Source organism: Vigna unguiculata, chromosome 9 (genome assembly GCF_037176805.1).
Source record: "Vigna unguiculata cultivar grain cowpea cultivar isolate G323 ecotype 2 chromosome 9, ASM3717680v1, whole genome shotgun sequence".
NCBI lineage: Eukaryota > Viridiplantae > Streptophyta > Magnoliopsida > Fabales > Fabaceae > Vigna > Vigna unguiculata.
Window position 1 is genome coordinate 20,158,024 of NC_140800.1, and position 26,190 is coordinate 20,184,213.

Consider the following 26,190-nt stretch of genomic DNA (forward strand, 5'->3'; position numbering starts at 1 on the left):
GAAATAGTGCAAAGTCAAGCTCAGGTTGCCTTGACAAACAGGATGCAGCTCAGGTTTGAGTGAACTAGTATAAAAATCTTGTGATCTCACCTTTTCTCTAACCCTTCTCTCTTGCATAATCATTTAAAGTTTAAAGAACTTGAGTTTTAATCATCTTTTTCATGTTCTTGCATGCTTTCATGACATCTACATCATTGAGCATGTTTACATAATCATTTTGAACTTGTCTTGATCATTCTTGTGCACTGTTCCTGGTTTAAAACTCGAAACTATATTTATGCATTTTTCTCAGTATTTCAGTCGATTGTTTTTCTATTTCAATCGGTTGATTATACCAAAACAAAATTTGTTTAGTAAAATCAATCGATTAACTCTATTTTTGACCAATTGAAAGTGTACTGTCCAGTAGCTTTTGCATCCTAACTTGGTGATCCAATTGATTCAATTAAAGGTGATTTTTAGCTTTCAAAGATAGCCTAAATTTTTAACTAGCCAATTCAACCCCTCCTTCTTAGCATTTCAACCATTTCAAAACTAATAACTTTTAAGCCTTATCTTGAGCTAGACTCAAGTGGCGACACACATCCACTCATCTCCAAGGATCCATGGCTTTTGCCTATCCTTGAAGTGGCATGCTTCACTCACAATTTTCATCTCTTGCCTTCCATTTTTATGCTTGTTTCTTCTTCCTTTTCGATTCGTATTTACCCATGGTTATTCATCATGTTTGTTTCTTGAATCAATCCATTCCCTTTCTTCTCTAGAGTCTTTTGTAGTGCACATTTACATATAAATAGCTTGTTATCTTAATCTAGAGAATCTTCACTAGACTTTCTTAAGCAGCTCTCACCTAGAGCTTAGGGCTTAGGGCTTTAGGCTTAAGGCTTAGGATTGTATTTAAGTTGTTTATACTATTGACACATTTTTTCTTTAATGTTAAGTCAAATACTATTATGAAACATGCTTGAAATGTCAAATAAATTTAACAAAATTTGATTAAAAGGACCAAAGCCACGTATTTCGAGAGATGAAGGACTAAATGGGTCCAAAGTTTCAAAATGGACTAATTCTAAAATTCACTGAAAGTTAAGGGACCAAAAACATATTTAACCCTTTTTCAATGTGGGCTTTTTTGGCCCTCGCCCACATGGGCCAAGGTCAAGCCTTGTGGGCTGAGCCAAATTGACACCTCCATCAATACCCTCATTCTATTCTAATTCAATTACACAAGTCCAATAATTCTCAAAACATTCTCATGACTCACAATCCAATTCAGTTATAAATATCTAACTAACTCAAACTAACAGATAACTCACATAACCGAATATGTAAACCCAACAGAATTCACCTTCTCAATACCTCTCTATTATCATTCACAATTTATAATACAATAAAAATTCAGTATAAACTATCAGTACAATCACATTCAACAATTAAATCTCATCATTTATTTCACAAAACCCATTTAAGAGAATCACATTTGTCTCATTCTTTCTCATTGTTCTCGGTCCACTCAACAAATTTATTTAAAAAAAAAACATGCAAAAGACATCAAATATATTTATAAAGGACTAGCTTCCCTTACCTTGTAGACTTTGCTTAGCAATGCTCTTTTTCCTAAACTGGCTTTCACCCATAGAATCATTCTATCTACGCAACAAAAGGCCCAAACGACAAATCAAGGTAGAATTTTAAGATCTCAATTAGAGGGAGTTTCATCAAGAATGAAGAGAGATAACATGCAACTAAAAGGAAGCTTGAATGCGAGGAATAAAAGATTGCTCTATAGAGAAAAGAGCATAAATCCAAACTCACCTAAACGAGAGATTGACCAGAGGCTATGATTGGAGTTCTTCGCATGCATACGTCACTACAGTGGTGTTGGATAAAGGGAGGCCCAACCTGATGAAGGTATGGCGGTGAACGACAACGATAAATAAAGCTTGCCGAAGATGAGACGACACAGTCCGATGAGTATGGCGATGGAAGCTAGTGGCCACGGTTGACGCACAATGATTCCTGTCAAGAGAACCCTGAATCAGCTAGAGTGATGGATACTTGTGAGGATGAAAATGGTGATTAGGTCTCACTAAAAGCTAATTGACATAGGAAATGTTAGGGGTTTTGTCTGTTGTGCTCTTTTGATGAGGAAGAAGAAACGAGACCCGTGAGTTGTGGCTGGGGAAGACGATGATGATATCTAAAGGAAGAAGATGATTTAGAGGGTTTTTTTTTTTTGTTTTGAAATAAAATTGAGGGTTCTCATATACATTACATAAGTATAAAGTGACACGTGTAAAAATAAATAAAAAATATTAAAAAGAAATTGACACATGTTACTAACTTTAATATTATTTGTAAAGAAATAACTGATACTGACCAAATTAAATTAATTTTAAAAAATTCATAACTAAATTGAATCAAATTAAAAATATTAAAATTAAATTGAGAAAAAAAAACAAAAACGGAAAGACCAATTATAATGATAAAAATCACTTTTATTTTTACGAGAGAGCCAACTAAATAATTAAAAGAATTACTTTTAAAGATATAAATAGATAAAATTTGTACAAATAAAAAACTAAAGAAGCAACTAAACGTAGTTTTTATTCTCAATATATAGTGATTATTTTTACGAGAGAGAAAATAATAAAAGAAGAAAAAAACAGAGAGTGAGTGACTCCAGAAGGCAACATAGAGTGACAGTGGGAAAGAAGAGGAAGCGTTGTCGTTTTAGTATTATTGTAAAACTCTAAACCCTTCGAGCCTCATGTCGACCTCCGAGTACCCAAATGTAACAACCGCACAAGAACCAGAACCAGAGGCAGAGGCAGAACAGGAACAGGAGCAGCAATCGGAAGAATGGGAGACGATGGCTCGAGCGTGGCTCTGTTCCTTCCCGGAGGCGAAGGAAGTGAGCATGGCAGAAGTGGAGGCGTGGATAGACTCCAACCTTGCCTCTCTTCCGGAAGGCCTCCGATCCATGCCTCGCCCCGATCTCTCCAACCGACTCATCTCTTTCCAGAATTGCATCAGACTCCCCAACCAGGTTCCAACCAGTTCCACGTTTTCTTCAGATTTCGTTTCCTCTAATCACACGGGCGGCTCCTTCTTTTCGCTCTCTATTTGTTACGGAGTTTGATTTTTTCAGGAACAGGAAGCGAGTCAGCTTGATCTTCCGCACGCGCGGTTTCAGCGCACTGATCAGTGGATTCCGGTGTATTCGTGGCTGGAGACTTTGGATAAGGATGAGGTGGTTAAGTCCAAGGAGATTTCTGACTGGTTAACGGAGAACCCTAAGGTCCAAGAACAGTTGTGTTCCCGGCATTCGCGATACCATTTGATGCATTACATAAAAAAATGCCATCTCAAGATATTAAAAAGAAGGGATAAGAAGAAGGTATTCAATTCCTTCCATCTTCATTTTATCACATTGTGGCTATCTGGTGCCCTTTTTATCCTTTTTGCACTAATTCCTAATTATCTGGAGTCATGGAATTGAATATGATTTTTAATATTTATCATCTGTGAATTTTTTGTTCGGTGTTGACTTCACATATTTGTTTGCTCGACAGGGTGTAGAACAGCCTGACAAAGACTCGCCGTTGAAGGTTCAGAAAGATGTGGTGATGAAACACTCAGCTCCCCTTCCAAGTATGCATTATTCTTCTTACCTCTAAATTGTCTATGCTTTTTGCGGTGGAATCTTCATTAGGCCAAAATTGCACTTATTATCTATTATGAACCCTTCTTGTTTTTTCTTTTTCCTTTAAACTTTAATAGTTCACATTCTACTATTTGTTTTTTCCTAATTTGTTATGTTCTTCTTCTATTAATTTCACTAATGTCTTCTACCTTTTGACTTCATTAATATGTTTTTAATTCTCCTAGATTGATTGGGATTGTGTTTGGAAAGTGTGATTTATTGTTCATCATAAATTCCTTTAAATTCGGGATTGTTGTTTCCTTTTTTATTATGTGTAGTATAATTTTTTTAGTTTGCATTATTATAATATTTAACATACTGTTCATTCTGCTTCCAGCTATCCTGCTAGCGTTTTCAGAGTTAGCCGTAATGCAATGCTATTTGAGATTGATAACTTCCGACGCATAATAATTTTATTCTGTTTTCAATATATTGTGGTTTGACTTACTCTGTAGGGTACAATTTCTAAGTTTTTCTCATTTTCCAGTGGCCTTATTTACAGGCTTCTGTTCTGTGTCAGTGCATGTCTGTGAAGTGTTGTCGGAAACCACTCTAGCTTTAGTTGTCCTGAGGAGGAGGGAAATTTGGGTGGGTTAGTAGAGTATGCATGTTGTTGGATCTTGTGTATACTCTTATATTTGGTCTATCTCCATATTCTTGTTTGCTGACTGGACTAGTTAAAATAGATTCTGTAGATTTGTTTTACGGGTTATATGATTATATTCCCCAGAAAATGGCATTGGTGGGATTAAAAGGCATGCTTGGTTAACATTTAACTTTTTCTGAAATGTTTTTGAAAATTCTGATGATGATTGAAAGTATGTGATAGAAACTAGTAAGTGGATGTTAATAGTTGGGTTGTAAGATTATTTGCATCCTTGTTTCCCTTGCCATGAGAAAGCAGCACCTCTTATCGTGTAATTAACAATAATTAAGCAAGGCACGATAAAGTCATTCTCCCTTGAAATGCATAATGTCCAAGAATATTTTTCAAAACATGTTATGATAAAAGTGGGAATATCATTTCAAAATTCATTTTCTCCAAGTATAACTTCTGATGATGATTGAAAGTATGTGATAGAAACTAGTGAGTGGATGTTAATAGTTGGGTTGTAAGGTTATTTGCATCCTTGTTTCCCTTGGCTTGAGAAAGCGTCACCTTTTATCATGTAATTAACAATAATTAAGCAAGACATGATAAAGTCATTTCCCTGGAAATGATAATGCCCAAGAATACTTTTCAAAACATGTTATGACAAAAGTCGGAATATCATTTAAAAATTCATTTTCTCCAAGTAAAACTTCATGATCATTTATTATAAACACCCTATTTTTTTCATTGGAATCTGGAGTTTAATTCGCTTTACTAATATCATGCCACCTCCCCATATATTTTTTATTTCTACTATGGTACTTTAATATCTGCACAATTTGTATGCAAATGGTAGACTCTAGAAAATTCCAATCTGATTTTGAGATGCTCAAGCTCAGACATTTTGTGTTTTTTTTTAATTTTCTTATTTCCTATTCAGTATGGCTCATTTTTTTTTTATATGTCTAATTCTGCGCAATGTCAGACCATAAAACAATTGTGTATTTTGAATCATGCATGTGTTCTAAGATTTATGTTAGTACTTTTCATTTCTTTATATTTGTAGATATTATAGGTGTTGATCTTTCCTCTAAACTTTCCAGGTAGTTCTGTAAGTAATCTGCCCAAAGATAGCGATTTGTTCATGGCCAAAAAAAGTGAAGCCTATCGTAAATATGAGATGTAAGTGAATGAGCACATTTTCTTGTATGACTACGTAGGTAGCACTTTATCATAGTCCAGTTCTCCTCACATTAATTTTGTTTCAGTTTAGTGGAGTTGGAGAAGCTGCTTTCCCCCACATTCTCAAAGCAACCTTAGCATATAAATCAATTAGTGTTGGAAACATCAACTGTGGTGGTGTCTGCAGATTGTCATTCCCTGTGCAATGCTGTGGCTCGTAAGTGTTTAACTTGATAGGTGTCTATTCTCTTTACATTGAATGGTAGATCATATATGTAAAAAGTAGTGTAGCAGAAATATTTTTACCATCATCTGACCATTAAAGCAACTTCAGAAATGATAAGTCTGAGCTGGTCTGAAGTTTCCCAACGAGTAATTAAACATTTTTGTGAGCTTCTATGTGGTGATGAATAATTGACACTAGATAGGGCTATACTACCAATAGAAAGGACTACACAAATGATTTAAGCTAGCTCTCCAATTGCATGCCGTAAAAAGTCAAAGTTAACAGTTGCATATTCATGCTCCCCAATGCTTATATATATATATATATATATATATATATATATATATATATATATATATATATATATATATATATATATATATAATCAACGGCCCAATTCAACTATGACATTTGACAATATACTGAAGTGGTAAAATATTATGAAATAAAAGTTTGTGAATTTAACCCTTCTAGAAAATTTTCACGGCCTGGTATTATTTATTTCAAATTCCTTAAAACCTCTGTCTAGAACAAATTCCGAGGATAATTTGTGGATGTATTGTTAAACTTGGCTACGCCGGCCTGTGCGTGTTTCTTTACGGCTCAAAGGTGTTCTGATAATTGGTACGATGTATGGATATGATATATATATCGGATACGACACGTATCTGATACATCGATACATTTATATTCAAAATAATAAGATACATTACGTGATAGATATCTGATATATGAATATTGAAGAATGAACAATAATTCTTAAAAACATAATAAATATATGATCGATATTGTGTGAATCCAAAATAAAATTATGTACTAAAATTGTCAACATAAAAAATATAAATTATTGTTATCATAAAAGTACCATTACAAGAAAACTTTTAAATAATGACTAATTTTAGTAATCAAAAATATGTTGGAGATCAATTTTTTAATTGAAGACTAATATAGAGGCTAATTATTTTGGTAGCCAAATTTTGGTACTTAATGTTAGTGACTAATTTAAAAATCACTTGTTTTGGTAGTCAAAACTTTGGTAGTTAATATTAGTGACTAATTTAGAAACTAATTCATAATAGAAACTATTTTAATTATCAATTTAAAGACTAATTATAATTTTTTGAAACTATTTTAGTTGTTAATAATTTTTAGTTTTTAAATTAGTACCTAAATTAGTCATTATATAATGATTAATTAATTTTTGTTGCTACAATTGATCATTATTTAAAAAAATTCTTGTAATGTACTACAACTTTATAAATTAGACACTTCATTGGTAAGTATCGAACACATATATGTGATCCGGTGTTAGTGCATCATAAGTTGCAACAAATTGATTTATGATTTATCAACCATTGGCTGCGTAAGTGGTGTTCAGTTTTTTTTAATAACTTTGAAATCAATCATGAGAACTATGTCTTTCATAGTTTCTGCAATGGGTCCTTTTGCGAAAATGCATTAAACGGGCAAATCATGAAGAATGTGATGTAGGAGAAAAGTTTAACACGGTCGGATTCTTTGCATTTTAAAAATATGTATATTGAACTCCCAGAAGGCATCAATGAGGGAAGTAGTCGTTAGGACATATTGATTCTAGAAGACGTGCTGTTAATCTTTCGTTGTCTTTATATTATGCATTATGGAGAGGAAGAAAACAGTAAATTGTAGGGGTGGGCATGGATTGGATATTTAATGATCCAATCCACATCCATTTTATATCCAAATAATTGGATTATATTTTTGACCCAAATTCATTTTTTTAGTAAAAGTAGTTTGGATTTTGTTAGAATCCAGATCCAAATATTTGGATTAAGATTTAAATCCAATCCAAATATTTGGATCAAGTTTAAAATCCAGAATCCATTTCTAATAAAAGAAATTTAAATTGAATTTCTTAAAACTTGTGTCATTAAGGCCCGAATGACTCGGATGGGATCGATGATCCGGACGGACCCGACAACCCGGATGATCCAGACGGGCCCGACAACCCGAACGACCCAGACGGGCCCGATGACCCGAACGGGCTCGACAACCCGAACGGGCCCGAAAACACAAATAGGCTCGACGACGCGAATGGGCCGGATGACCCGAATGGGCCCAATGACCCAAACGGGCCAGACGACCCGGACGGACAGGTCCAAATAGTCGGGCCCAATCGGGTAGTCGGGCACGTTCGAATCGTGGGGCCCGTCTGGGTCGTTAGGTATGTCAAGGTCATCAGGCCCGTCTGAGTCGTCGAGCCCATTCGGGTCGTAGGGCCCGTCCGAGACGTCGATCTCGTCTAGGTCGTAGGGACCGTCCGGGTCGTAGGGCTCGTTCGTGTCATCGTGCCATCCGGATCGTAAGGCCTGTGTAGGTCGCCAGGCTCGTCCGGGTCGCCAGGCCTGTCAGGGTCGTCCAAGTCGTCAGGTCCGTCCGGATCGTCAGGCCCATTCGGGTCATCCAGCCCGTTCATGTCGTCGTGCCCATCCGGGTCGTAAGGCTCGTGTAGGTCGTCAGACCCATCCGGGTCTTCGGGCCCGTCTGGGTCGTCAGGCCCATCCGGGTCGTCAGGCCCATCCGGGTCGTCAGCCCATCCGGGTCGTCAGGCCCATCCGGGTCGTCATGCCCATTCGAGTCGTCGGGCCCGTTCAGGTCGCCAGGTCGTCCGGCCCATCCGGGTCTTCGGGCCCGTTCAGGTTTTTGGGCCTGCCTGACTCGTTCGGGTCTTTGGGCTGCTTGACCTATTTTCGTCATTGGTTCTGCCTGGTCCGTTCGGGTTTTCAGGTCCGCGTGACTCATCAGGTCATTGAGCCTGATCGACTCGTTCGGTTTGTCAGGCCTGTCCGATCCGTATAGGTCGTCGAGCAAGGCCCATCCAAGTCTGAATTTAGCATAGTTCATCTCAACCTTTAGTCTAACCCAACTAAAAATTTAAATTGAAATTTTGGGTTGGATTTTTTGGATTATCCATATTTAAAAATCTTGATTTATAAAATGGATATCCAATCCATAAGATATATAAAATGTAAATTAGATTGGAATCCATATCCATTAAATGGATTTTAAATGGATTAGATTTTTAATATAATGAATTATAAATGGAGTGGATTGGAGCAAAAGTAGATTGGATCAAGAAAATTAAATTTTTTGTCCACCCCTAGTAAATGGCCATGCAAAGCCATCTGTTATGTTGGCGAGCTCCAAGGGAGAAGTTTACATAACCAGCAAGGAATGGAGTAGTAGGCATAATTGGGGCTTTCTTCCTACACCTTAAAAAATGTCTAAAAATTTTAAAAATATATTTTGATTATTTGAGCAAAGTCACGTAAATAACATTTTCAAAATTATTTTCAGATGTTGACTTTTAGTAAAAGATATTTTTAGTAGAATTTTAGAATATATATATATATATATATATATATATATATATATATATATATATATATATATATATATATAAACGAAAGTTGAAATCCGTTTATACAAATATATATTTTTTTTCTTTTTTTCTAATTTAAAGTTTTATCATTTTCATTCAAATTTTTTCAATTTTATTTTTAATTTTATTTATATTATAGGTATTTTTATAATTATTTTATTTATATAATTAATGTGTGTAGTATTTTATACTCTATTTGAATTTTTTAATTCTATTTAAAATTTAAAAATTTCATTTTAATTATATTTTTTTTAATTTTTTTCATTATGTATTTTTTATATTTTTAAATTCAAATTTATTTTAATATAATTTGTTAAAAATTAAACAAAAATAAAAATAAAAAATAATTAAAAAGGAAAACCTTAAATTTTAAAAAAATGAATATATATATATATATATATATATATATATATTCTTTATCTTTTTTTAATTTAAAGTTTCATTATGTATTTAAATTATTTTTTAATTTTATTTATTTTATTAGTATTTTTATAATTATTTTATTTATTAATTAGTATATATATATATACATATTTGTTTTCTATTTTTTTGATTTTTTTAAATTCTATTTAAAATTTAAAATTTTTATTTTAATTATTTTTGTTTATTTTTTATTTTTTATACTTTTAAATTAAAAATTTACTTTCATATAATTTGTCACAAAATTAATAAGTTAAAATTAAATATAATTAAAAAAATAAACTTTAAATTTGAAAAAGAAAACCAAATATATATATATATATATATATATATATATATATATATATATTTATTTATTTATTTCCGGAAGTCGACTTTTAGTATTTATTCTTTTTGACATCCAGAAGTCCAAATTCTTCACCGATGTCGACTTCCGGAAATATCTTTACCAAAAGTCAACATCTAAAAATAAATTTAGGGGTGTGATCTGTGTATCTTTTCTCAAAAGGTCAAAGTTTTAGGTTTTAAAAAACTTTTGGAAGTGCAAAAGAAATCTTAGAGGTGTAGGAAGAAATTCCCACATAATTTAGAACCCATTTCTCTATAACTAAGCCTGATTGTTGCCCAAAGAATGCAGAGTATAAGATGGTGGCTTCAACACTAAAATTGTGGCCACAGAAAACTATTCTATATGCCTTGTTTTCAAATTTTTTTGAGGGTGATGTTAACAAGAGAAGGACCAAGTGACTCTTTCATCCACGTAACAAAACTAAATAACATTTATTTGTGTATATAAGGATCCATATCAAGACTTGAGTCATCTAAGCACAATCCTTTCTCTGGTTGGATATATGATGTGGGCTAATAGGCTCCGTGTAGGCAGCCATTTGTTAAGCGTCTTTTGAGCTCCTCTCCACACCTTATGGTGATGGTGCAAATCACTTGACACATATTACAATTACTAATAATTAACAATTTCTTTCTTAATACTCTTCCGTTGAAATTGACCTTGAGAGCAAAGGTCAACCGAAGGAAATTTAGCCTTGATGAAGGAAATATCCCAAGTAATGTTGGCCTCAGATAGATAAAAATTTAGAGGCAGTGAAAAATATTGCTTAGATGGATCACCAATGCACTTCTTAAGAAGGGAAAGTCCCAATTTTTTATAACAATATCAGCGCATCTCAGATTTGCAATCTATTTGATTCTATTCTGAGCACAAGCAAGGTTTTCTTTAGCTTTACTAAAACCGTATCGTGCAGTTGTAAAATTTGGTCAATCTCAGAACAACAAAAAAGCGCAAAGTCCCATAAATAATATGAAATGGGGTCAATGCCGGCTAAAATTTGATAAGTAATATTATACTAAAACTATGTTCAAGATAAGAAATCTAGCCATCCAAAAGGATGATTGAAGACAAAGCAACAAAGTTATGTGGAAAAGAAAGTAACAATAGAATAAGAATAAGAGAGAGTTGAATTGTGTTTTGAAAATTTTGTAATTTTCTAATATGTCATCCAAAGATTTTCTATAAGATAATTCGTCGGAAGATTCAATTATCTGAAAGAAGTTATTTAGAAGAGTGATTGTATCATTAGTCGGAGAGGTTGTTCGAAAGAGTGATTTGTTTCATAGCCATGAAGGCTACTCGAAAAAACAATATTTGTTCCATTGGTCGGGAGGTTGTTTGGAACAACGATGATTGTGTAATGTTGTGTGTATTATTTCGTTTATTAACTTATTTTACTAGCTTTGTTTAGATCATCTAAAATTTTGGGTTTTGTTACAGGTTATTCAATTTGGAATGAGTTTCATTTTCTTAGTTAGAAATAAAATGAATGGAAGTAACTTGGGAAAAATTCAAACTAGGAAAGACAAAGTTTTTAAGCTTGTTTGTTGTAACTAGCCACTATTTCCTGTGATTTTAACTTGGTTAACTGTCACATGTTTTACTTTTAACAAAAAAAAAAGATTCTTGGAATTTTTTTTTTATATTTTCAAATTTTAAATATTTGAGTTTATTTACAGAACTAGGGTTTTTTTTCTTTGTTATGTTAGTTTGTCCTTTTATTTGTTGTGTTTATATTTTTTTCATATTGATAATTGTGTTCTTTACACACGGAGTAAAGGATACAATTGTAACACCTTTGGCTAGGTGTCACAAACTTGGCTAGGTGTCAACACCATGAACAAAAAGGAGAAGAAAAACTATGTCTAGAAAAGGTTGGGAAAAGGAACTCTCAAGGTGCTAAAGAGTCGTCTAAAGCTTGGGAGTTGATTATCATTTATAACTTTGAGTCAACTCCCTATAGTCTAATGTAAGAGTTCTCTGTTAGGAAGGTTGTCTAACGAGAAGTCGTCTACTCAAGGGTTGTCTACTCGTGGGTCATTTAACACAATGTCGTATAACACTCTATATCCTCTAATGGGTAACGAGTCATTTGGTGATTATATTTGTTTCTTTTACTAATCTTAACACAATGTCTAGCCTATACAACTCTTAATTGTACATATGAATATCATTTAAAACACCAAGAGTTCAAAATAAACATCTACTCATTCTAAATGCTCAAGGAATAAGAAAGGAGGTTTCTAATATATCAGTTTATGAGACTTAACTTTTACATAACCATTAGGAATATAGTTCATTAAGTTTAAGCACACATTATATAAAACTTAAACAAATATAAAGGAGTTATGATTGTGTGGATCTCCAAGGTGACTACTCCCTTCCCAATTATTACATTTTTTAAAGGAAATTTTCCAAAATGCAAAGGAAAGTTCCAAAAGCATCCCCACAAACTCCTCATAACTAAGCTTCTCCAACTGTATCTGCACCATCATCTACTCCATCATCTACTGCAATATAATCCAAGTTATACGATCATTGCATGTGGAAACCATAACCACAAACATGTAAGGGTGAACTAACCATGCCACATACCACATAATAATGCATATCAACATACAACTCACATAGCATCATCATAATATAATATAAACTCATTCAAGATATCAACTATCACATGTTCTCATACCCAACAGGAAAGCAACCTAATATTACCACCAAGTAATACTAAAAAGAATGGCATTATTTCATAATTAACTACTCAACCAACTCTCGTACACAATTTACCAAAGACGTCACTTTCCATTACTCTCAAAGCGAGCCCCGACGAAGTTTACCACTTCCCATTATTCATATCAAAAGCCTCAATGAAGTGTACAAATTTTCATTACTCTTATCGAGCCTTGACGAAGTCCACAACTTCCCATTTCTCTTATCGAGCCCCGACAAAGTGCACTACTTCCCATTACTCTTATCGAGAGCTCCGACGAAGTGCACCTCCAGTACAATTTACACATAGATACCTTCCAAAACATTCATATTTAAGTATACACTATCTCATCATGATCACACATAAATAAACAATAACATGATTATCCACATGCATGATCATTAAATACTCAAGCACATTAAGGCCTCATCATCACATGCATCACAAAACATGGACATCATATAATCATCATCATTATACTTAACATACATCATTCATCATGGCCAACATCCAATATACTGCAAACAAAGGCTATAACAATTTATTACAACCAATTATCAACATAATACACCCTTGAAAACCCAGCAATCATGCGTAACATATATCTCTAACTATAGACCTTCAAACTTAGATCACACCGTTCAAACTAAAGAAAAACATGTTATGGACCAACTGTCAAAATTTTAGCTAAATAGAATGGTTAACAAACCATGAAACACAATTTTACGAAAACTGCAAACTAGAAAATCAGTAGCGCCATAAGCCAACACTTAATGCCAGAACCCTCATAAAACAGGTTTCTTAGAGCCCAGAATCAACGATTAACGCTCGACCTCTCGTAAAATAGGTCACTCAGCGTCCAAAATTAGCACTCAATGCCAGACCTCTTGTAAACTCACCCAAGACCAGCGCTTAGTGCCCGAGGACACACAAACACGCCCAGAAATATGAAAAATAACGTATTTACAAATGATTTGGTCATCTTAAGGCTCACAAACATCATGGAACATTAAAATTCATTCACCATACACATAATTTCACAATATTCTAATCCTTACCTTCTAAACATCCATTTCAAGCACCCATTCCACCAATGCAACCATACACTACACTAAGGCATTCATTCACACAACATTGTGAGTTCTTATTGATACTAACATTTTACTACACCAAAACAATGCAATTTCCCATGTTGACAACATTTTCACATCATAAGCATTCACTCAAAATAATCAAGACTAACCCTAATTAATTTCTAGCCCTAAACTCAACTCTATGCATCAAAATTTATCACATCTCTCTCATGCATCATTCTTCAATTTCTCATTAGCATAAAATAGAAAGAACACTTCAACTATCCATACGCCATGTTCAAGCCATCAAAACTACTACTATTACAATTTTTCACCAACATGGCCCATGTAATTTTTCTTTATTGCATCTCTTTTAATAACACACTCAACATGCCAAAACCACAAAATACCACACTCCAAAGCTATAATTCCAAGGGAGATAAAATTCATTCATGCTATTATATATACCCATCATCTCAAGTTTGCAAGACAATAAAAAGGAGAGAAAATAATCAATTCCAAAATACCCAACGAAACCCTCCATACAACAGGACACAATTTTTTCTCAAAAAAAAAAAAGCATCACCATCCCAACATGATTCCCCAAGTGCAAAAAAAGGATAACAAAAGGGGAAAAATAGAGTAGTCTCCTTGCAATCCATGGAAAAACCCATCCTCAATACACAACCATAAAAATCAAGAAGACAAGCTTAAAACCCATTACCTGAAATTCCTGCAGTAAGATCACCTTAGGTCAGCTATACTCCTCCCTTTCTCTCAATCTTACATTGATTCCTTTCACTTTTTCTCCTCCCAAAACCCCAATTTTAACTTAGACAAAACTCTTTATTTCCTTTAACAAACATTGTTTTTTTTAAATAAATTAAAAGTAATAATAGAAATACTTTTGGCTGCCCACTTTTTTTTAGTTTGTCCTGTCGCAACCTAAATCGTGGCGGGACGATGAACTAAAAATAAATTAATTTGGAAAAAGATATTTGAAGTCGCCACCATAGTTTATTCTGAAAAACTATGGAAAACCATAATAATAAAATAAAGTCTGCGAAAACCAAATTTAGGGTCCGGGAGTCGGTTACGCGTAGAAAATGTATTAACACCTTACGATGCCCGTCCAAAGGCGGTACCTTTAATTAAATTTACAAAAGAGATGTGTTGATTTTATAATATTTATTTTTCCCAAAAAATAAGAAAATATTGAACAAACTTATCTTTTTTAGTAAAAAGGACCCGACAAGGATTAAAACCTTGGTCCTATGTATTCTCATTAAAAATGAGAAATTAGGGCTACGTAGTTCTTTATAAAACTATTTAAAAATGATTTGGAAAACCTTTTAATTTTTGGGAAGTGAACCTGACAAGGACTTGCCCTGCTCCTACGTATCTCCATTCACAATGGAGAATCAGGGATCACGTAGTTCTTGATAAAACTTGATTAGAATATTTAATTTTTTAAAGTTTTCTTTTGACATTTTTTAAAATAAGTGTCAAGCGACGTGTGCGGCCGGGTTGACACCAAAATCATTTTTTATACTTTGTATTTTTGAAAAGGAGTGTTGTGCGACGCGAGCGGTCGATTAGACACCAAAACATTTCTATGATTTTTTATATTTTTGAAAAGGAGTGTCGTGCGACACGAGCGGTCGATTAAACACCAAAACAACTTTTATAATTTTTGTATTTTAAAAAGAAGTGTCGTGCAATGCGAGCAGTCGATTAGACACAAAAACAACTTTTATAATTTTTGTATTTTAAAAAGGAATGTCGTGCTACGAGAGCGGTCGATTAGACACTAAAAGAGAAAATAAAGAAAATAAATTTAAATTTTTATTTATTCTTATTTTTATCATTTTTGAAAAACATTTTAATTTTTATTTCAATTTAAAATATTATTATTATTTTTGAAAATGATGTGATTGAAATTTGATATTTAATTAGAAAATGGTAAAATTAGAAATAGAAAATAAGAGTATATAAGTGAGTATGTGGGTGCAATGAGAAAAATTATACACATGGAATGGGGTGCATACAGAGAAACGCGTGGTGCACAAGGTAAACACATCCTATTCTAAAAAAGGAAATTAAAGTTAAAGGAGTGAGATGTGTGCTTAGTAATGAGGTAACATAAAACTAATCACATTCAGCCATCTACGCCACCATACCATCATATGCGTCCTCCAATCACGTTCAAAACGCAACCATGCTGGCGGCAAAGCTGTCAACGGTGACAATGACCACTCCCGGAGGTTTGTCAACGTCGGCACCGACATTGCTCGCCACTGACCACTTATATCCGTGCGAAACACTACCACACCGTCTCCTCTACTCGCGTCTTCTTCGGGCCACCAAGACCACCGCCGTGACTGCCATTCCGTCAAAGAGATCGCCGCCAACTACTAATGCTTCTTACATCACCATCTTCCCTCTCTATTTCTCACCCACAACCAATGTCTACATGCCCAAACCAATTTTGTTAACAGAAAAATGTTCAATTCAATTTTTCTATTTTTAGTTGAAAATTTCTACTACCATTAATCATACAACAACAATGAAACAAACACAAAACATCATAGTAAACTTGGAAATTATGAACCTGGTTTTGTTCTGATATGCTCCAATATGTGCTTATTGTTTTTTCTTTGTATTGATCGTTATTGATTCGAAATGTTGTGATTCTGGATTGTGCTTTCAAATTCAGCATAGATGTGATACTGTGAAGATGAATCTATGTGTGAAAAAATGAGTGAAAAAATGACTTACATGTTTTTTCCTGTAATAAAAACATCCTATTTGTTTTGTGCGTGAAAAAAAGCATCCTCGAATGGTCGTTCCCTCTTTCAATATTAACGTGCTCTCTTTTAAAAAAATTCATAGAAGTTACCAATCAATTATCAAATACTCAACTGTTCCTGCTTCTTGTGTTATGAACAACAATTTTATTTTTTTATTATTTATTTTTTAATTTTTTAATTTTATTTTAGGATATAAAGCAAACGGTGGTGTGAAAGAAAAACAATGGGCCATTGAGCCCAAATTGGTTAACCAGAGGTAAACAAACTAAAAACAAGGGTTCAAAGACAAATTAATTAGGCTACCAACTCACTATAAAAAGAAACATGAAAAAGAAAATAATAGAAACGAAAACATTCAAAACTAAATTATTTATTATTATTATTTTTTAAATAATTATATTTTTTATTATTTTTGTATTTTACTTTTTATTTTTTCTAAGAAAAAAACATCTTTTAAAATTTCTCTTAAATAAAATTAAAGAAACTCTCTTTTTTTTAAACATTTTAAAGCAAATTTAGTTTTACCCTTTTTTATGCGACACTTATTTTATTTTATTTTGGTAAAATAATTTTTATTTATTCGAACAAAATTGGGTGTTGACACGTCCAAATACAATTCCGCCTTAACTTTTCACCTTCAAAGGTGCACCACAAATTACCAAAAAAAAAAAACACAAGTTCAACCCATTTTACTCTAGTTGAGATTTGAACACACAACCTTAAGAGTCAAGAAACACCCCAAACCATATCAACCATCATGTACTTCTTATCATTCAATACACACAACAACATTACAATAGCATCCACACAACAATAAGAAAATAAATAAACCATAATATTCCAAATAAATTATAAATCATTATAAAATATAGGCTCTAACCGACTGTGCTACTCTTCACCTCTGTAAAATTATTTATTTCTTAATTTAAATATTCCCCTCACGACCAATTATCACCTTAAATAATATAATTATTTTTCTTGAATCTTACAAAGGCTATGATGGTGTTTAGTGTGCTCTCAAGAGAAGTTGGCCAACTCTTAAGGAAGGGTGGCTAAAGGATACCTAGAATAGATGCTCTAGCCTTTGGTGACCTAAGTGAATAATATGACACAAAATTAATATCATAACAATACTCAATTCAAAGGTGAATTTACATGGGGGATACACCTATATTTATAAGCTTAAGTAACCTAAAAGGTGTTTCCAAATTGTAAATCCTCTTCCTAGAAGGAGGACACATGGTCACTAAATCCTCTCTATTAGGAGTTAGGCTCTAGGCCTTAGGGTTTAATGCACAAGGTTTTTTGGCAAGGCTTATTGTTAATACCATTTTTCTCCTTTTTCCTTAATAAAAATCCCTTTTTAATTTGGTCCAATTAGTAATTTCCTAGAATTAGGTTAGATTTTAGTTTTAAGTGCAAAAATAGAGTTTTGTAGAAGTTCTTAATAAAATTGTGATTCTAAATAAAAATCGTGTCTAAACTAAAATGTGTCATTTTTCTTAGGAAATTTTTATAAAACTAGAAGACAAATTTTTCTTTAAATTGGTTTTTTACCCTTTTGTCTCTATATTTTTAGTATTGCAGAAAAGCCCCAGAGCTTAAAATTGACCTTGCAATCCAACCCTTGGATTTTAGCATCACTAAACCTTATCACACAGGGGCTACACAAGTCTAAACAAGAAAAGTGAGGTCTCCTGTTATTGAACCTTAAAACAACACCCAAAACGCAAGTTGAAGTAGACTGTTTGAGTCAGAGGAGCTAGGTTCAAAAGAGAAGTGGAATTGGGTTAGAGAGAAGTGGTGATGAGCTGCATCGGACCTAAAGACATTTAGGTTTTTTTGTATCAATAAAAATGGGGGTTTCTTCTATTCTAAAAAAATATTCTTTTCTTCGATTCAATAGCTTATTTCCCCATTCTGTCCTTCTTCATTTCTTCTTACTAGAATATAGGTAGACTAGGGTTCGAGTGAGTGTAGAGTAGTTTTGTTTTAGGATTGTTCCTACCACACTCAATAGTCCCACATCGCTTAGAAGTCGAAGCCTAAAGCGATTTAAATACCCCTTGCTCCTTCTACCCTCTGATGCGCCTTTTAAGTATAAAACCGACACTCCAAAGCGGACAATACCTCGGATGAGCGGTGATTGACTCTAACGATGTCATGGAATCAAAACATTGGTGCCTAGTATGGGGCTGATAACGAGGTTCTACATACGAACCATCGATCCCTTAAGCCCTCTACTGGGCATGATCCCCTCATTCCCCTTAGACCTTAATTGGGAGGTTTATGTTCCTATCGCACCCAATAGTTGCACATCACTTAGAAGTTGAGGCCTAAGGCGGTTTAAATACCCCTTCCTCCTTCCACCATATGAGGCACCTTTTAAGGACAAAATCGTGATGGATTCGACATTCCAAAGTGGATAATACCTCGAATGAGGGTTGATTGACCCTAACGATGTCCTGGGATTAGAACAAGGACCAATAGAAGTTATGAAATTGCATTCTGAGTGCTTTCTAATCATGCTTTATTTCATATGTTTTAATTCTATATTTTGCATGGTTTTAATCTTTACAACTTTCCCGTACTTCATATTATAATTCATCTTCTAATTGGTATATGCATTAGTATATTTTTGCTTTGTGAAGCCAACATTTGTGTATTACTCCTACATTTATTTAAATGATTGATTCTGTTTTAGCATACCAACCAATAGAGGTTCTTGATTTCTTATCAGTTTCTGCATTAATTAGGTTCTATCAAGTTTATTTATGTATATCAGTTAGATCATTCCATTGCATAAAATTTGTTGTCACGTTGACTTACCTTTGGTGGGTTGGTTCAATTGAGAAAATTTTACCTTATGCATCTTGTCCAACTTTGATCCAACACATTCTATTGTATTTGCTACACCAAATGGTTAAATCTAGAATCAATTCACATTGCATGAATATGTGATCATCATGGATAGTTTCGTTCATTTAGTCTTGTATACATAATATGAGTTCACATTTCAAACATGGGTTGTCATGCCAACAAGTTGACAATCTTGGTTTAAAGTAGGGGTGACACACAGGTCAAATCGACCGTTTTAGCCCACCTGATTTTTTCCCACCTAAAACAGATCGGGTTGGCCCGCCAAGCGAAAACAGGTGGAACATTGAAACCAGCCCGTGAGGGGCAGATTGGTCCACCAACTTTGATTTTTTTTGTCCTGATTTTGTATTGGAGGCTCAAATTAGGGTACTAGAGGCAAAAAATTGTTGTAAGTGTACTTTACACATTAATTGCATATGTTCATTCATCCAACAATTAAATTTATGGCAATATAACATGGCTACAATATATAACATGGTTGTTTGTTCAACTTATGAGAAATATAAACAATTTATGGCAATATAACATGGATTCAATATAACACAAACAATTGTTGGAGCCATATCTTGCTTGCAATATATTTCATTGTAATTTATGAATGCATATATAACACAAATAATGCTCCATGATCCAGTGTAGTCCAATGAAGAAAAATACAATCACAAAAGCTTACCGCCTCACCATTATCTAATGTAGTTCATGTTTTAAGGAAAGCATCGGTAAAATAAAAGCACAAAAAAGTGTTTAAAATGCCTTACACAATCACAAAATGGTTAAGCGTCTGAGCTCAATCAACTATCAACTATAGATTTTAGACTAGTGATAAGTGTTTTATCTAACAATGGTATTAAAGCCTATAACGCATCTTGGTAATCACCAGACTCACTGATTCAGCAAAGGAGTGTTGAGAAGTCTCACATTGCTTGAATGAGATTTTGGAGTGCGAGTTATATATATGTTGGACAACTATTGTATCAATTTGTTTTAAGCTGAAATCTATGAAATAATCACTAAGAAGCAAATAAGAGTTTTATTAAAATAAGTTGAAAAGCATACAAGACAATCACATAAAAAATAGAAGCCCACTTGTATACTTATTTTATTAAAAAAACACCAATAACTCCTTACTAATCTAAGCAGAGAGTGAAGAGAGAGAACGAAGAAAAGGAGGAAAAGGGGTAGGTGAGAAAAGTGTGTACGTGTGTGGTGTGGAAGCATCAGGAGAGAAAGTGAGAAAAGAATTGGAATGGGCCTGCGTAATTGTTGTTGAGGCCCAACAGATTGGTATCAAGAGCAAGGTTCAAGAAGAGGAATCTTGGGAGTATTGCTGCGTGTTCTACTCATGGCTGGTGGAGGATTGATACCGGGATGCTTACCCATATTTGATGGAAAGGGTTATGATGATTGGTGTGTGAAGATGGAGGCGATTCTTGGCTTTCAAGAAATAGATGAGATCGTTAAGGTGGGTTTCAAAGAACTGCCCAAGAATGCTGATGAAGCGGCCAAGAAAACATACAAGGAGATGAAGAAGTTGGACTGCAAGGCTCGTGTATTGCTGCATCAATGTGTTGCTGCCCCTATCTTTCAGAAAATCTCAAAAGCTGTTACAGCAAAAGAGGTTTGGGAGATCTTGCAAAATGGGTATGGAAATTCTGGGAAACTCAAGAAACTGAAACTGCAATCTTTAAGGAGGCAGTATGAACTCCTCTCTATGACAAAAAAGGAGATAGTGGCAGAATATTTTTGCAGATTGCAAGTGATCACTAATGCCATGAAAGCGTGTGATGAGAGCATAGAAGACAACAAAATTGTAGAGAAGGTTTTGAGGACCCTAACCCCACGGTTCGACCACATTGTGGTTGCCATAGAGGAATCAAAGGATCTTGATGTTATGACAATAGAAGAACTATAGAACTCTCTTGAAGCACATGAACAAAGAGTGAATGAAAGGAAGAATGATGAGAAGGTGACTGAAGAGGCTCTATAGGCCAAGGTGAGTTATGGAGTCAGAGGCAGAGGCATAAGTGGCTGGAGAGGCAGAGGTAGAGGAAGGTCCAGAGGAAGATCTGGAAACAGAAATGGTGGCAGAAATAGTGAATCAGTGGCCCAAGAAAATTCTGGAAACGATGGGTCTGAAGCTAGAGGAGGAAATCAGAACAGAGGCAGAGGAAGAAGTGATAGGAGGCCATATGATAAAAGAAAAATACAGTGCTATAACTGTAGCAAATATGGGCATTATTTTTATGAATGTTGGCATGAGGAAACATCAAAGAATGGGTAGAAAGGAGAGGAAGCAAATTTAGTGCAAAAGGAAGAAGATGGGTCTGATTCAGACTAAGTTTTGTTGATGGCAACAACAACCAGTGAAGAGGAGGAAAGCATGACTTGGTACTTGGATACAGGGTGCTCTAATCACATGACTAGGAACAGAGATTGGCTGATTGATCTTAACCTTGTGTGAAAAACATTGTGAAGTTTGTAGATAACAGCTCTATTGTGGCAGAAGGAATTGGGAAGGTGATGATTACACGAAATGATGGCAAGGTGGCCTATATAAGTGATGTTTTGTACGTCCCAAGCATGAAAAATAATTTACTTAGCCTGGGACAACTACTGGAGAAAGGATTTACTATGAATATGCAACAGAAAGTCATTGAGATATTTGACTCTCAACATAGACTTGAGATCAAGGCACCTTTGTCTAAAAACAGGACCTTTAAAGTGAACTTGGACACCATTGAAATTTAGTGCCTATCAGCCACTAGTGTGGAGGAAGAGAGTTGGTTATGACACTATAGATACGACCACTTGAATTTCAAGAGCTTGAATCAACTCAGCAGTAAGCAGATGGTGAGTGGGCTGCCACAAATTCAGCAACCAGCCAAAATCTGTGAAGGTTGTCTGATTGGGAAACAACCTAGAAAGGTTTTTAAAACCTCTGCACCAAAACGAGCTAATAAGGTATTGGAGGTTGTGCACTCAGATGTGTGTGGTCCCTTGGACACACCATCACTTGGAGGAAATAGATATTTTCTCACCTTTGTAGATGAATTCTCAAGAAAGATATGGGTTTATTTGCTAAAAGAGAAAGGAGATGTATTTTCTGTGTTTGAAAAATTATGTGCACGAGTGGAGAGACGGGCTGAGAAGAGTTTAAAAATCCTTAGGACAGATGGTGGAGGAGAATACAAGTCCAAGGATTTTAGCAAGTTTTGTGAAAGGAAAGGGATAGTACATGAGGTGACTGCATCTTACACACCACAACATAATGGGTTGGCCGAAAGGAGAAATAGGATGTTGGTGGACATGGCAAGATGCATGCTGAAAGGTAAAAATTTGCCACATAGTTATTGGGGAGAGGCAGTAACCATTGCTGTCGATATCCTCAATAGGTGCCCTACAAAAAGGTTGAAAACAGTGACACCAGAGGAAGCTTGGTCTGGTGCCAAACCACACGTGCAACACTTGAAGATTTTTGGCTCAATATGTCATAGACATATTCCAGATGAAAGGAGGAAGAAGCTAGATGATAAAAGTGAGCCTTTAATTTTGATTGGATACCATCCAACAGGTGCATACAAGTTGTATGATCCAAAAAAGAATTTGGTGTTGATTAGCAGAGATGTGATGGTAGATGAGGTAGCTAGTTGGGATTGGAAGAATAAGGATGATGTGGTGACACATGTTCCATGTGTCTTGGAAGACAAAACTAAAATTATTGCTGCTGTTCCAGACAACAGAAGAACCCAAAGAACAAGGTTCCCCTCTACTAGACTTGCTGGCCATGAAGTTTATGGTGATGGTGTAATTACAGGTGGTGGTGATTTGGTTCATCACGCATTAATGGCTGATACAAAACCTATCACATGGAGAGAAGCTTTGAAAATACGAGAATGGAAGGATGCTATGAAAGAAGAGCTAGAAGCAATTGAGAAGAATAAGACATGGGAGCTGGTTGATCTGCCACATGACAAAATGCCCATTGATGTGAAGTGGGTTTTCAAGCTGAAATTGAAGCTAGACGGGTCTGTGGCTAAACACAAGGCCAGGCTGGTTGCAAAAGGTTTTTTGCAGCAACAAGGAATTGATTAAATAGAGGTGTTTGTCCCTGTAGCGAGGATGGAAACTATGAGGTTGGTCACAGCAGTTGCCAGTTCAAAAGGCTGGAAAATGAGTCAAATGGATGTGAAGTCAGCCTTTCTCAACGGCCCATTGGAAGAGGAAGTGTACATTGTACAACCACCCGGATTTGAAAAGGAGGGGAGCAAACACCTTGTATATAGACTGAGAAAGGCTTTGTATGGGCTTAAACAAGCTCCTAGAGCTTGGAACAAATTAATTGATGCAGTGTTGGCCAAGTTAGGATTTGTGAAAAGCACAGTTGAGTTTGGAGTGTATGTGAAGAGGACAAGTCATGCAAACACACTCATTGCATGCTTGTATGTTGATGACCTGATCATTACAGGGAGTGTGGAAGAAGAAATTGAAGAGTTTAAAGGGAGAATGAAGATAGAGTTTGAAATGACAAACCTAGGAACACTAAGCTACTTTCTCGGGCTAGAGTTTGTGCACACACATAAGGGAGTGTTCCTACATCAGAAGAAATACGCATAGGAGATTTAAAAAAAAATTAAGATGGAAGGATGCAATGAGGCTGCAGTTCCAGTGCTGCTTAAACTAAAACTGACTGAAGAAAAGAAAGCTCAAGTTGTGGATGGGACTTTGTACAAGCAGATTGTTGGCTCACTAAGATTTCTTTGTACTAGTAGGCTAGATCTAAGCTTTGGAGTGGGTCTGATAAGCAGGTTCATGCATGACCCGAGAACACCCCATATGGCTGCTGCTAAGCATATATTGAGGTACCTAAAAAGTACTACAGATTGGGGAATTTTCTTCCCAAAGGCAGATGAGCAAAATGAAGTTGTGTTAGAAGCATTTTCTGACTCAGACTGGTGTGGAGACAAGGTGGAGAGAAGGAGTACTTATGGGTACTTATTCAGATACTTAGATGCATTAATTTCTTGGTGCTCTAAGAAATATAAGGTCGTGGCTCTATCCTCGTGTGAAGCAGAATACATAGCTGCTTCAGAAGTAGTGTGTCAGAGTTTGTGGCTGGAGGTAGTTTTGGAGGAGCTAAAACTGGACTACAAGAAACTAGTTCAGCTCAACATTGACAACAAGTCAGCAATCAACTTGTCAAAAAATCCTACTCTACACGGGAGAAGTAAGCACATTGAGATGAAGTTCCATTTCCTTCGTGATCAAGTGAGCAGAGGAAAGCTAACCCTACTTTACTGTCATACAGAAGAGCAAACAACTGATGTCTTCACCAAGCCACTGAAGCAAGCTAGGTTCGACAAGCTCAGAAAACATATTGGGATGTCAAGCCTAGAATTTTTGGATTAAGGGAGGGTGTTGACAGTTGTAACCAAAAATTAGTTCCAATTTCAGTTTTTGTTTCTGTTAGAAACAGAGCAAACTAACAACATATAAATACTTGCTTCAGTTTCATGTACTTGAGAGATACACACGCATATTCAATAAAAAAGAGATTTTACCTTCTCTCTGTAAGCTCACATCTTTCCCTTGTTTTTTTCTTCCTTCATTATTCAAGTTTGTATGAAAGTTGGTGTGTGTCCTGCAAATAGAAAAGAATTAGTGAATGAGTGAGAAATAGAGAAACGTGGCTATCAAAGAGAGAGTTAGAAGAAGCAAGCCTTAGCTTGACGGTGGAGAGCCGAAGAAGCTTCGAACGGAAGCTTAGTGTGTGAGGCAGAGAGTGAAGAGAGAGAACGGAGAAAAGGAGGAAGAGGGGTAGGTGAGAAAAGTGTGTACGCGTGTGGTGTGGAAGCATCAGGAGAGAAAGTGAGAAAAGAATTGGAGTGGGCCTGCGTAATTGTTGTTGAGGCCCAAAAATAATGTCTTAAATTTATTCTCTACATCTATAGTTACTTTTAGAGATGGCAAATAAACTTGTCTCCGTGGGTATTGTCCGAGTTCGTCCCCATTTTGACAGAGAATTCTCGCATTGACTAGGTATGGGTATGTATGGGGATTCCCCGACTTTTTCAATTGGGTATGGGGATGAATATGGGGATGTACATATCCCCGTCATAATACCCGTCTCCGCCATATCTTCGTTTCAGTTTAAATTATTACAATTAATTAAGTAACCATATATATATATATATATATATATATATATATATACTTTCTATTATTTTATTTCTTCTAATTATTTGGTTTGTCATGAAACTCATTCGCATCTCTAATATACTTTTTATCTTATCATAACCTTTATGTAATTATGTTAAAATGATGTATGTCAATTAAAAAAATTTATATCTCACATTTGAATATTTTTATTATTTTTTAATATTTTTATTTATTATATATTTTCCTTTCACACGAGAATGTTTAATACTCTCAATTTAAATGTTTAATAGGTAATATAAAAAAAATTCTTTACTTATTATTATTAATTTTTGTTTCATTTGAAGAACTTTTTTGTTTAGTTAAAACAAATTTTGTTATTTCTCAACTATTGAGTATATATGTTGATATTAGAAAAGTTTTATTAGATCTCTAAGGTATCTTTCATCTTATCACACCCTTAATTATACATTTATTTTCCTTTGTGCGATTTCTTTCAATAGTCTCTCAAATTGTTTCAAAGACACACATTTGTTAATTTTTTAATATTTTTATTTGTTGTTTATTTTCATCATGTAGAATTTCGATATATTTTATCTAATTATTTTTTATTTTCTAACTTATTATCAATCGTACTATAAGTTTTTCACTATAATTATATAAATAAC

The 26,190-nt window shown here is 34.7% G+C and overlaps 2 protein-coding genes and 1 pseudogene across 3 annotated transcripts; all 3 read left to right on the forward strand.

Annotated features, from left to right (window-relative positions):
• The first annotated feature begins 2,670 nt into the window (after positions 1-2,670).
• Positions 2,671-7,305, forward strand: LOC114162361 (ribonucleoside-diphosphate reductase subunit beta). Of its 2 annotated transcripts, XR_014984464.1 has the most exons (6): positions 2,671-3,049; positions 3,152-3,400; positions 3,576-3,654; positions 5,402-5,480; positions 5,567-5,733; positions 7,060-7,305. XR_014984464.1 is itself a non-coding variant. In XM_028046222.2 (5 exons), exons 1-5 carry the CDS (start codon positions 2,771-2,773, stop codon positions 5,616-5,618), a joined length of 738 nt encoding a protein of 245 aa, XP_027902023.2. In that variant the 5' UTR covers positions 2,671-2,770; the 3' UTR covers positions 5,619-5,877. The 2 variants fall into 2 exon arrangements, 1 of the variants encoding a protein (XP_027902023.2); XM_028046222.2 differs by lacking the exon at positions 7,060-7,305 and having other exon boundaries at positions 5,567-5,877.
• A 13,406-nt stretch (positions 7,306-20,711) lies between these two features.
• Positions 20,712-21,281, forward strand: LOC146883675 (uncharacterized). Its single transcript, XM_085666689.1, has one exon. It carries the CDS (start codon positions 20,712-20,714, stop codon positions 21,279-21,281), a length of 570 nt encoding a protein of 189 aa, XP_085522815.1.
• A 2,723-nt stretch (positions 21,282-24,004) lies between these two features.
• Positions 24,005-24,775, forward strand: LOC146883676 (secreted RxLR effector protein 161 pseudogene; annotated as a pseudogene).
• The last annotated feature ends 1,415 nt before the right edge of the window (positions 24,776-26,190 follow it).